A 13055-nucleotide genomic window follows, 5' to 3' on the forward strand; every position below is an offset into this window, starting at 1 on the left:
TAGATACAAAGATAAAGTGTCGCGAGAATTACATGAGGCATTTGAAATTAGAACCAGGGAGAAGAAATGCATAAGTCACACGTCCCTATCTTTATCTACAAATGAGTTTGACTTATTGAAACGCGGGCTGAGCGGATGAGGAGAGGGTTTTTGTGGCTATATAACGTGTGAATTTTCAATAAACTTCAGTTGAGAGTGCGCCTTGTCTTGTTTCCCTTCGTCTTTGTCCCTGTATCTTTCTGGGCGCTTTTTGCTTGCAAAGAACCAACTGGCCCAAATCTCCACTTTATTGCGGTTATGGTGTAACGTGACCATATGAAGTCCTATGACGTCAAATCGGTGGACATCAAAATTCTCTCTGATTTGGCGCAAAAATCAATAAAGTGTAAGTTGTTCAATCCTTAAAGCAAGAGTTCAGTGTCGACTAGTCGTGTTTGAGCTATCGGAGCTTAAATACCGCAATTAATGCATTATAGAAGTATGACTATAAAGGCTAATGATTATTTTATTTTCAGGGTTCTGCTGTTGGATCTTGGTTTTCAACAAAATAAAAACATGTTACTCATAATTTTCGCCGCGGTGTATTTTTCCTCGGCCGTTCAAAACGGTAAGAAGAGTGAGACTAAAACAGCAATGTTTCTGCTTTTAACAATCAAGAATAAAGATGCCGGGTATATTTCTAATTTCAAAACAAAAATTAAGGATCCGTTTGGCAATGGCAGTTTTCTTTATATTTAGTAATTAAGTGATAGTGTTTTTTTATCTCTTAATAACCTTCTTTTCCGAAGGGTCAATGTTTCGACTGGATTGGGAAGAAGCAAGCGATAAGATTAACTGAACATAAGCTCACTGTTACGCACGTGCAGACTGGTTATTCATGTTACGCGCCACCGAAGTACGGAATATGAAATTATGTCTTGTAATGCAATCCCAGCCTACAAGATTCTGATATTGAAGATACGTATGATAATCAGATCAAGTGAATTCATCCGCTTTTTAAAGCTTCTTGAGTTTTCATATTTTAAATAACGTCGTAATGCGTTTGAGGCCTCATATTCTACAGGGGATGATGGGGTTGTTCACAGTGACACAGTTCGTTTCAAAAGCACTTTAAGCTGATTTCAGATAAGATCAACCAAAGAGTGGCTGGTCGTCATTTTTAAATCAACTGATATTTTTTTTATATGCTATTGTCTAGTGTCTGGTATAAACGAATTCACACTTAGTTTTGACCAGAAAAAATATTTGGGGACAGGAAAAAAAAAACGCATGAAGAGGTGGACAGTTCCATTAACGCGCACTGATGGAGGGGGCACGTTTAAGAGTGAATAACTACAACGATAACAGTAGAAAAATGTTAATACTTTTTTAAACGCTAACTACGGGTGCAACTTGCTTGTGATGTAAAGTTATATTATTTATTTAAGTTTTTCTTTATTTTCCTAACAATTGCCACACATGCCTGCTCGAACGACAAATGGCAAAAGTTGGAGGTCTGTATCTCATGAAATAATTTGATCATTATTATATACGTTGTACACAGTATTCTACTTATATATGGCTATTATGAAAAAAACAACTACTAATAAGGTATCTGAGTGATACGGTATTCTGGATATACTGAGGCAAACATGGAGAAAAAAATCAAACAACAAAAACTTTCGATGCAAATAAAAAAAAAAACACCACCTTCGATCTTTTTTTTTAATTTGGGTACCCTTTCATACTTTTTTCGGCATTCATTTCCATTAAAAACATGGTGCATTATTTTATTGAGAAGAAAGAAACAACTCCCCAAAATAGGGTCCTTTTTCAAGGCCTACACTAGCAGTGCCCTATACAAGAAGTGAATCTGAGTTCCAGTTTCATAAAACTAACTCACATTTTTTATATATTTTTATTCAGATGGGGCTATTGATAACTATAGCAATCGTTCACACAGTAAAAGAGGAGAAACTACTGTGTACAAAGAGCTATCATATTACGAACTAGTGATCCGAGAAACGATCCTGCAGGCATCGGCCGCTGGGAACATTGTTTATTTTACTACGGCATTATATGCTCCTCTCTCCTACCCTGTATATACACCTCTCTCTCTTATATATATCCCTGACTTATATCTAAAACAAAAACATAATCAACCATTCCCTTTCTGCGTGATTAGTGTTCTGTGTCTAGCAACAATCTTTTCCTCGCTAAACTCCCGATTATGGCGGAATAGTTGACGGAAGTAGCAGGCGACACTCGTCGCTAGTTGGGGCAAAACGGCCGATACAATCTTTATTTCGCATTTCCCCGCTCGCTGTCAAGGATGAGGGGGTTCGCTTCAACCAGCAAAATATGGCCGCGGATGCCTCTTTACTGAGCAGTAGCTCCTGTCGCCATCCCACTCGCTGCCTTCGCGGGCGATAATATCAGGCGCAAAGAGGCACACCGACAGAAAGCAGAACTCGCAAATACTCGAGCTGCTCCTAAATACAATAGAGCGTAAACACTGTCGCCATGTTTACCTAGGAAAGGTTAACATGGTGACAGTATTTATGTTTTAGGTAAGGAAAAGCATTGCGTGTGGTATGAGTCGGATCCTTACACGAGTTGCAGGGTGAGACCTGAGAACCTGTCCGCTGCCCTCGTGTACTTCACGAAAGACGAGCTACAATGTTCGCGCCAAGGTCCCAAACAGAAGGACGTGATTTCTGTCATGCTCGACGGGTAGAAAAACGTTCGTGCCAAAGCGCTTCTTGACATGCTCAATCCAAGAGGCCTTTCGTGTATACAAAGACAAGCATCCCGATCCGGGCGTTGTGCTAACGAAATTTTATTCCTTGTGCCCTAAATAGGTCAAATATATAGCACACCAGGAAGTGTGCTTTTGTGTGCGCTGCGCAAATTATTACCTTTCTATGGCCGCTCTAGAGAACGTTATAGGCTCAACATTCACCACTGGTGAAACGAGCTCACCATTTCTGTGCGACCCACTATCAAGTCTGTGTCTCTAAGGAGACTGAGATCACTGCCCAAAAGGCCAGTCTCTTACACTCGAGGAACTTCATATCCTAGAGGATGAAGAGATTGTGCTTACAACATGGAAGGGCGGCGACCTTGTGGGAAAAAAATGAGATCCTGAGACTTTACTAAAAGTCGTTCAAGTAAAGATTGAAAGTTGGATATTTCACAACCCTATCCGACAAAAGCAAGATGAAGATATCTATAATGAAAAGCAGCTGCATGCAACGCGGGAGCTTTGCCTTTCATTTTGGTTTTGCTGAAAACTGGACCATTGTGCTTCCTGACAAAGAAAAACTGCCTAAAAACTGATGAAAAAGGTTACAATATTTACATGTGCAGTGACGACAAGAAAATGTACAAACAGCGGTGCTATCATTAGTGAGGGCCTGGGTGACGACGTCGCTCTCACGTGCTTGGCTCTAGAAAAAGTGAGAGTAGATTGAAGACAACGTTGCGGTATACTCGCACGTGACGTACGTAAGTGACTAAACCGCCAGTCATTATAAGAATCGCTTTCAACTTCTCCAGTTTGCACAGAACGATTGCCCAGAAGCCCAGTGGTTATTTTCTGCATCTGGACATGGGACAATGCATTCGGCAGAGTTGGCGTTCTCGTGAAGCGCCAGGCCACGCTGAACAACCTGAGAGGACGATCAATAAACCCAATTCAGAGGGCCAGGACAATGGTGATCGTTCCATTTGAGAAACTAGGTGCATCTTGCGTATCTGGACGAAAATGACCTTGTTCGGTATCGTCAAAAAAAAAAAGAGTGGCTGACGGTGCTCGTTTTTCCTAGCATTCAGTCTTGGCACGCGTGGCGGCTGGGCAAGTCATCAACAAAAGGAATCTGTTACATATATGTAACATGGACAGTCGGATCTGGTTTGAAGAAACTTTATTAAATGGGTAAACCGAGGAAAGCCTTAGTGTAAAGTTCCTAATTTGGTGCCCCGAAAACTGCTCATTTTGAATGCAGGGACATCGTATTTATCACAGTTTTCTTCGCGGGGTATTTAACCTACTATTTTACTTGGTGATAGTTTATAATCTTTATTTGATTACCATATGAGAATCGCGAAACGTTATATTCACGCAGGATAAAATAGCTCGGCTTGCCACGATCCATTCGTTCTCCGACAGTATCGAAGCTCTCATAGTCCGGCGCTGTGGCACCGCTCGCCTGCAATGGTTTTTCGCCGGAAATACATAACTAACCTAAACAATTTTGTATTCTATCTTTATTTTTCTGCGTGGCAGTAAATTTGTTTCTTTTATATTAAATGTAAATTCTACTGGAAAGTAAAACTTCACAGTGCATCATCTTTTCTCGAATCACTACTCTCTAATATGATACCTCTTCGTACGCTGTATGTAAAATGCTGTATATATTTTCTCCTCACGTTTAGTGTGTGACCGATATCTCTAGTCGTCAGTGACCTCATCTAAATAAGAATATAGGAAAACTGTGTGTTAGTTTCCTGAAACTGGAACTCAGAGTCACTTTTCGTATTGGGCACTGCTAAGTGTAGGCATTGTAAAAGGGCCCGATTTTGGGGAGTTTTGTCTTCTTTGTCGATTAAATAATCCAACATGTTTTAATAAAAATGAATGCTGAAATACAGTACGACAGGGTACCCAAATTTTAAAACAAATCAAAGGTAGTGTTTTTTTTTTTAATTTGCATCCGTATTTCTCGTTGTTTGATTTTTTTTCCTGTATTCCTAAATATATCCCGACTATCATATCACTCAGATACCTTCTTTATTTTTTTAAATAAATGACATATATAAGTAGAATACTACCGGCAAATTATATGATAATAATTAATTTTATGAGATACGGGCCTCCAAATTTTGCCATTTGTCGTTCGAGCAGGCATGCTTGGCAAATGTTAGCAAAATAAATTAAACTTAAATAAATATTACCACTTTATATTACAAGGATGCTGTACCCATCGTTTGTTTTTAAAAAGCATTAAAATTCTTCTAACTTTATCCTTTTAGTTATTCACTTTCAAAGGTGCCCCCTCCATCAGCGCGCGTTAATGCAACTATCCACCTCTTCATGCCTTACGATTTTTCCTTTCCCCAAATTTTTTCTCTGGTCAAAACTAAGTGTGGATTCATTTTTACCAGACAGTAGAAATGTTATATAAAACTTTAGTTGATTGAAAAATGCTGACCACCCACCTTTGGTCAATGTTATCTAAAATCACCCATTAAAACTTTCTAACAACCCTGTTATTTTTTTGCAGCGCTTATTTCTAAAGTTTCTTACGAACATCTGACCTGTCTGAACCTTATAAGCAAAATAGGCGAAATTGCCTGTCGTCTCGTTGGGGAGCAGGTGAGTTTAATAAAAAGAAGAATATTAAGATTTGAATAGAGTGATATGTTCACTGGAGCACTGCTATGACCTTTGTTAATAAGAAAACATGGCCAAAATGTTTTCCACCTGTGGCGTTTGTAGTGTATAAGAAAATCAAACCTGCTCAACTTTCGTGGCAGCCATTGCTATGATTCACCTGTTTTGTATATTTGGCAGCGTATGAACCCGGTCTATCTCGAATGACCAGTAATGACTAGAAGCCACTTTTTTATTATTAGTTACTTTTCTGTTTCTGGACAGAGCACGTTCGGACGGCTGCTAATGGCTGTTTGTCGGTATTATCAGTAAATTGTCTCTTTATGTAAAAGGTCAACCTTCAATGGCTATTATTTACTTTATGTTTTCACATTTCTTTATAAAGCAGATATTAATTGGCCACACATGCCCATTTGTCACTCATCTGACTTATCTATTTGCTCACGATATTGATCGGCTTCCAATATATAATATCGAAAAAGAGTCACAATTTTGATGTTTTGGTTGATTATTGACCATGTTGACTTTCTAATGTCATTAAAGGCAATTACACCCATTTTTTGAGTTCCTCGGCTTTCATAAACGAGGTTTGCTTCCGATGGCTCATGATGGCTGTTTCGTTTTATTTGGCGATCCATAGCCTGTTTAGATTCCATTTGCTATTTTTGGCTGATTGTTTACTCATTTTTGTTGTTACTATGATTGACTCTAATTTGTTTCTAATGGCTACTCACTGTTTATTATGAACTATTTTTATTATAATTGGTTATTAACGGTTACTACCCAGGTAGCACCGAGTTTTGGGCCAAAACTTGGCTTTTGTCTGGGAGTTTAGGGCATTGAAAAGCCCGGAGAAGCCAAAGTAGAGCCAAACCTCACCTCCCTTGGCAACAGTTTGGGTATTTTGGCCCTAATTCGCCAAAAAAATGCCAAACTTAGGCTTCACTGCCTGGTAGTTCGGCTGTCATCTGGCATCTTTGGGCCGAAATGGCCTAACAAATGCCAGACTTAGGCTTACTGCCCGGTAGTTCGGTAGATATTTGACATTTTTGGGCCAAAATCGCCAAACTAATGCCAAAGTTAGGCTTCACTTTTTGATAGTTCGGCTGTCATCTGGCACCTTCGGGCCAAAATTGCCACAGATGTGCCAGAGTTAGGCTTACTACCTTGTAGTTCGGTTGACATCTGGCATCTTTGGGCCCAAGTCGACAAACAAGTGCCAAAGTTAGGATTCGCTTCCCGATAGTTCGGCTGTCATCTGGCAGCTATGGGCCAAAGTTGCCAAACAAGTGCCAAAGTTAGGCTTCGCTTCCCGATAGTTCGGCTGTCATCTAGCAGCTATGGGCCAAAGTTGCCAAACAAGTGCCAAAGTTAGGCTTCGCTTCCCGATAGTTCGGCTGTCATCTAGCAGCTACGGGCCAAAGTTGCCAAACAAGTGCCAAAGTTAGGCTTCGCTTCCCGATAGTTCGGCTGTCATCTAGCAGCTATGGGCCAAAGTTGCCAAACAAGTGCCAAAGTTAGGCGTCGCTTCCCGATAGTTCGGCTGTCATCTAGCAGCTACGGGCCAAAGTTGCCAAACAAGTGCCAAAGTTAGGCTTCGCTTCCCGATAGTTCGGCTGTCATCTAGCAGCCATGGGCCAAAGTTGCCAAACAAGTGCCAAAGTTAGGCTTCGCTTCCCGATACTTCGGCTGTCATCTAGCAGCTATGGGCCAAAGTTGCCAAACAAGTGCCAAAGTTAGGCTTCGCTTCCCGATAGTTCGGCTGTCATCTAGCAGCTATGGGCCAAAGTTGCCAAACAAGTGCCAAAGTTAGGCTTCGCTTCCCGAGAGTTCGGCTGTCATCTGGCAGCTGTGGGCCAAAGTTGCCAAACAAGTGCCAAAGTTAGGCTTCGCTTCCCGATAGTTCGGCTGTCATCTAGCAGCTACGGGCCAAAGTTGCCAAACAAGTGCCAAAGTTAGGCTTCGCTTCCCGATAGTTCGGCTGTCATCTAGCAGCTATGGGCCAAAGTTGCCAAACAAGTGCCAAAGTTAGGCTTTGCTTCCCGATAGTTCGGCTGTCATCTGGCAGCTATGGGCCAAAGTTGCCAAAGAAGTGCCAAAGTTAGGCTTCGCTTCCCGATAGTTCGGCTGTCATCTAGCAGCTACGGGCCAAAGTTGCCAAACAAGTGCCAAAGTTAGGCCTCTCTTCCCGATAGTTCGGCTGTCATCTGGCAGCTACGGGCCAAAGTTGCCAAACAAATGCCAAAATTAGGCTTCGCTTCCCAATAGTTCGGCTGCCATGTGGCAGCTACGGGCCAAAGTTGCCAAACAAGTGCCTAAGTTAGGCCTCTCTTCCGATAGTTCGACTGTCATCTGGCAGCTACGGTCCAAAGTCGCAAAACAAGTGCCAAAGTTAGGCTTCGCTTCCCGATAGTTCGGTTGTCATCTGGCAGCTATGGGCCAAAGTTGCCAAACAAGTGCCAAAGTTAGGCTTCGTTTCCCGATAGTTTGGCTGTCATCTGGCAGCTCAAGCCAAAGTTTCCAAACAAGTGCCAAAGTTAGCCCTCTCTTCCCGATAGTTCGGCTGTCATCTGGCAGCTACGAGCCAAATTCGCAAAACAAGTGCCAAAGTTAGGCTTCGCTTCCCGATAGTTCGGCTGTCATCTGGCAGCTACGGGTCAAAGTTGCCAAACAAGTGCCAGAACTAGGCATACTGCCTTGGAGTTGGTCTGATGAGGTATTTGATGTACGCGGGTGGTCTTCATCTTAATTAAATTGAAATCAAGTTTTATTTGGCTGGCCACTTTATCTTATTTTATTGACCCGACTTTTTGCGATGCGATCTAGTCGCGGAGAGGCTGAGCCAATCAACGGTGTTCGGAGCGAGAGTTTTTGAGAAGCGACTTGCCAACGAAGACGTTGGACTGGCTCATCGCGCACGCCAGAGTGACCATCTAATTATTATTTTTTTTGGGGATGCGATTTAGTCGCACCGCGCGACTGCTTACATCCCCGGTGTGAATGCGCCTTTCCAGAAAGTGCTGCCATCGAACTAGCGCTGCGCGAGACTGATGTGCGCACGTCTCCTCAACAGATATCATTATTAGGCGGCACATTGCAAAAGCGAGCGTGGCCCTGTGCGTGTCTTGTATTGCGATTGAGCACTGTCAAATCCTAGCGATAACAAAAAACGGAAACGACCGGGGCTCCGTGGTGCCGCTCCCGCATCACACTTGGGGAATTAAAATGAAATCTCGGAACTTGTACTATTTTAGCCTGTTGGTACTTTTTAAACATTTGGAAAGTGGAGACATATAAGGGACGATACAGACGGGACAATCTTTCAACTTCAACAACATTTATTTTCGGCTTCAAGCTCAAAGCCCGCCCGCTCCGTGGGAGTACCGGAAAGTGAATTCTCGGGGGAAGGAGAGGAGGCGGAGGAAGTGTACGCGATCCCCCTGTCCTGCGGGGCCAGGTACATCGGGCAAACGGGGCGATGCCTCGACGGCCGACTCCGAGAACATCAAATGGACGCCGAAAGAGCTGCTTCTCAGCACCCGATCGTCATTCACTGGAGAAAATGTCCCGGCTGCGCTCCTAATTCACCGGCACAAAAGCCATGGGAAGCCACTGCGAGCGAGTCGGGAGAAAAATTATTGAGGCCTATCGGATGGCGACAAGCCCGCGCCCCTTCCATTTCGCTCTCAAGAAAGGAGATTATCGTTTTGAGGCCCACAATGGAAGCCGAACGTTGACAGACTAGGCAAAGAGACAAGGTCACCGGCAGAAGCGGCCTTTCCTTGCATTCCGTTCCATTTCATTCCAGAGAGGGGGGGATACACTATCTCCCTTGTAGCTTTGGCTGTACAGCAGAGTTTGTTATTTTGTTTTTTATAAGTTGTTTTCGTTTTTGTTTTTACTCTAAAGCGTCGAAAATGCAGAGGGAGCTTAGCTGCGTTGTTGATGCCCCTTCGACCTCGCCTTTTGCAAATCCTTCCCACCTGCTTTTTTGTGACCCGCTTGAAGCAAATCAAAACGGTGGAGTGAAACGCGTGACCTCTCTATGTAGGACGCGTAGGACAAAAACGTTTGGAAGAAAATATGTCACGTGACTCTCTCTGTCACGCTGATGGGATCTCTGGGGCTGCTTAGAGTGCCTTCATGTTCGCTTTGAGGGACATGAAGGCACCCTAGGGCTGCTGTTTTTGCCGTTCGCCTTGTTATGGAAATAGGCGGGTCACGTAGGTCCGGTTTTCGAACTGCGCTCTTCAGTGTTCTGTTGCTTTCGTGCGTTGCAGACGCGGCCGTGTTTTTTCGACGTAAACGGCCGGAATACGTCCATGCCAATTTTTTGGTAACAGGCTTTTTTTTTCACCGGAGATCGTGGAATTTTTGTGATGTGTTTTTTGGACACGCTTCGACAAAAACTGCTCTTCGCCGACGACGAGATGTCAGTTGAATGTGCGCAACCTTCTTTCTCAAGTGTGTTTGTGGGGTGCCTGAGTTGGATTATGCATCTATCAAGGACTACATGATATCGCTCTTTTATTAGTAAGTACGCTGCAAGCATGCTTCTGATAGTAGTCCTGCTTTCCTCTCAATCTCCGCGGTGTTTTTTGTGTGATTAGTTTTGCTTGGCATGAGGACAGTGTTAATTCTGTTTTATAATTTGCTTTTCGTTTTACAGAGAAGTGTGACTTTTGTAAATATGTCTAGAATACACTGTGTGTAATGATAGTGGTTTAATAAACTTCTGGGAGCGATCGAAAAAATTTTGTTTGTCCGTATATGTGATTGGATGTGCAACAAATGATATGGAACGTACACATACTTGCACGACGTTCGGCCAATACGAAGCAGACGCATCGTAGAGTATTCGGACAATATTGCGCGAACGCTAGGCCGGGGCAAAACGGCTATACGGCAATGCTTGCCGGATATCAAACCGTGGTGGAAAACTGATCGTTTGAGTGATATTGGAACCGAGTTTTGGCCGGTACTGTCACGATACTGCAAAGTATTGCCGTGCTGCTTTGGAACGGAGGTGATGATATCTGACCATCATGTTTCCAACGCTTATTCAATATAATTCTCTTCTGAGGCGCGTGAAAGAGCACTTCTGTGACACATTAGAGATATTCCAAACTTGGGCAGGCCGCTTGGCTTTCTTTGCCACTATTGGCACTTCAGTGGGTAGCCAGAGAAGAGCCACACTTCGGCATACCCCGAATCGCCAAATTAAGATTTACTGCGGCAGTTATGGCTCAAGTATGGCACAACTTTGGCACTCCTGTGGCGGACCAGAGAAAAGCCAAGCATTGGCAAATCTAAAATACCCGAATTAGGCGTTGCTCTGGCAGTTATGGCTGAAGTATGGCACCAACTTTAGCGCTCCTGTGGCGGACGAGAGAAAAGCCAAACTTTGGCACGTCCAAAATACCGAAATTAGGCGTTGCTCTGGCAGTTATGGCTGAAGTATGGCACCAACTTTGGCGCTCCTCTGGCGGACTAGAGAAACGCCCAACCTTGGCATGCCCCGAATTCCCAGGTTAGGATTTACTATGACAGTTATGGTTCAAGTATGGCACCAACTTTAGCACTCCTTTGGCGTACCAGAAAAGAGCCAAACTTTGGCATGCCCTAGGATCGCCCAACTAAGGCTATAGTTAGGCTCCGTACTTTGGCACTGATGAGTGCCATGGTGCAAAAACCTAACTGCGCCAAAGTTGGGCCCTTATGTTTGCCAGACCTTTGCCCAAGTTGGGCATTCCTCTGGCGTGCTACCTGGGTAATAGCTATTTGGGAGTATTTAGACCTACTTGGCTTTTCATGGAAACGCGTTGCTTCCAATAGCTGATAATGGCGTACTGTCAGTATTCTAATAACTCCGCATGTGCAAGGACAAGGAGGGTTTTCAAGGGCATTTTATTTCCCTTAATTTAATATAGAACTGCTTTCAATAGGGTGAAAATGGCTATAAATAACTGCTGTGACCTATTAGGTTGCTTATGGATCTGGTCGGTTTCCAATGTATGGTAATGTAAACAAGTCACAAGTACGAGAATTTTGGTGGATTAGGGAGCAGGTTGACATCCAATGGCTATTGATTGTAATTTGACACTTGTTAGGTATTTGGTTCTTTTATAAATCAGGTTGGCTTCTGATGGCTCCTGATGGCCATTTATTTTTGTTAGGTTTTTATAAACTGTCCATTTTACATAGACTATTACTGACTCATTGTCTACTAATGACTGTTTTAATCGCAATAGGACCGATTTGGCTAGTATTGGCTACTAATTCATAATTATCGGCCAAATTTTATTATAGTAGGCCGTTAATTGCTACTGATGACTATTTGTGAGAATTTTAATTATTTGGATGTTCATGAAAACTGACTGCTTTCAAATGCTACTAATAAGTATCTGACTGCATTTAGAGTCAGTTTGAAAGCACGAGGACAAGAACAGCCTTGAACGAATTTGAAAGCATATTAGACAACATTTTGGTTAATCTTTCCTTACAGAAATAGCAGCAATGTCACCAATTTAAATATACATTAATGGCCTCAAGCCACAGGTAAACCACTGCGGTCGTTCCAGTTCACATTTTATGAATAACCTCATAAGTGAATATTGACCACCGCATGTTGTACCATACCTAACTGTTCTCTAATCCAAATGTAAAAAAGAGGTCCAAGAATATCACTAAACATAACTAGGGTGTAGCAGGATTGCTTGGTTGTGGAGGAAGCTCCGGCGGCGACTCAGCCAGGAGCGAGTAGGGCTCTAATTATTGCTCAGAACCCACTTACTTGTTGCTCTCCTTATCCGAGCAAAGTCCAAGAGAAGGCACAACAGTTTAGTTCAAGCTTTACAAAAGGCACCCACACAATCCATTTGAACAAATTCCAATTTGGCTTTATAGAAGTTTTCTTAATGCACAATATATATATATATATATATTGATAGACAAATAAGCATAATATACGAGAGATAAAAGTCATAAAAATAATTTAAGGTATAATTCCACCAAAAGACGCGCAGATATGTCGAAATATTTATTTATTACGTTGAATGATAATGTTTTGTAGAGCGGGCCAGGCAGCAACTGCTCGACCAGGATGTCTGAAATTTTTGTCGTATCCTTACAACTGCTGTTCATGTTCCTTACTTCATCATGGCCTTCACTAGCAGGGGAAAGCAACACAGTCATTGAAGGCAACATCACATCGGCTACATCTACGCAGGGTTTGATGGAAACGTGCCGGCTATCGTTTGGCTACTTCACAAATACTGGGCTAAATCACGTGTTTCTGATGGTGCCTATCCCGCTTCAATATATTTTATCATCTTCAGCCATTAACGCAACTTCAACGCCACTTGATACAAAAGCGGCAGTAACCTTCCACGTTGTCTGTAGGCCAGGCAGCTCCTGTCCATGTTCCTGGCAGCATTCATGGCATTCACTGGCAGGAGACAACACAGACATCGGAGGCAACACCACATCGGCTACATCTAAGCAGGCTTTTCTTGAAATGTGCCTGTCATTGTTTCGCTACTGTACGAATATTGGACTAAGTCAGGTCTTTCCGATACTGCCGCTATTTCTTCATTTCATCATTTCGTCTTCAACCACCACCGCACTTTGAGCCCATCGGAAACAAAAGTGGCAGCAACCTTCAACTTCGTCAGTGGGCCAG

At 42.9% G+C, this 13055-nt stretch overlaps 1 protein-coding gene across 1 annotated transcript in view; it reads left to right on the forward strand.

Annotated features, from left to right (window-relative positions):
* The first annotated feature begins 555 nt into the window (after positions 1–555).
* The window catches only part of LOC120846092, an 82573-nt gene continuing 70073 nt past the window's right edge, over positions 556–13055 (forward strand). Inside the window, exons 1-2 of the mRNA XM_040217763.1 lie at positions 556–607; positions 5265–5356. Of these exons, the coding sequence (XP_040073697.1) occupies positions 556–607; positions 5265–5356 (144 nt within the window). The remainder of the gene's footprint in view (positions 608–5264; positions 5357–13055) is intronic.

The sequence above is a fragment of the Ixodes scapularis genome, unplaced genomic scaffold (assembly GCF_016920785.2).
Source record: "Ixodes scapularis isolate PalLabHiFi unplaced genomic scaffold, ASM1692078v2 PGA_scaffold7__128_contigs__length_106722199, whole genome shotgun sequence".
Lineage (NCBI taxonomy): Eukaryota > Metazoa > Arthropoda > Arachnida > Ixodida > Ixodidae > Ixodes > Ixodes scapularis.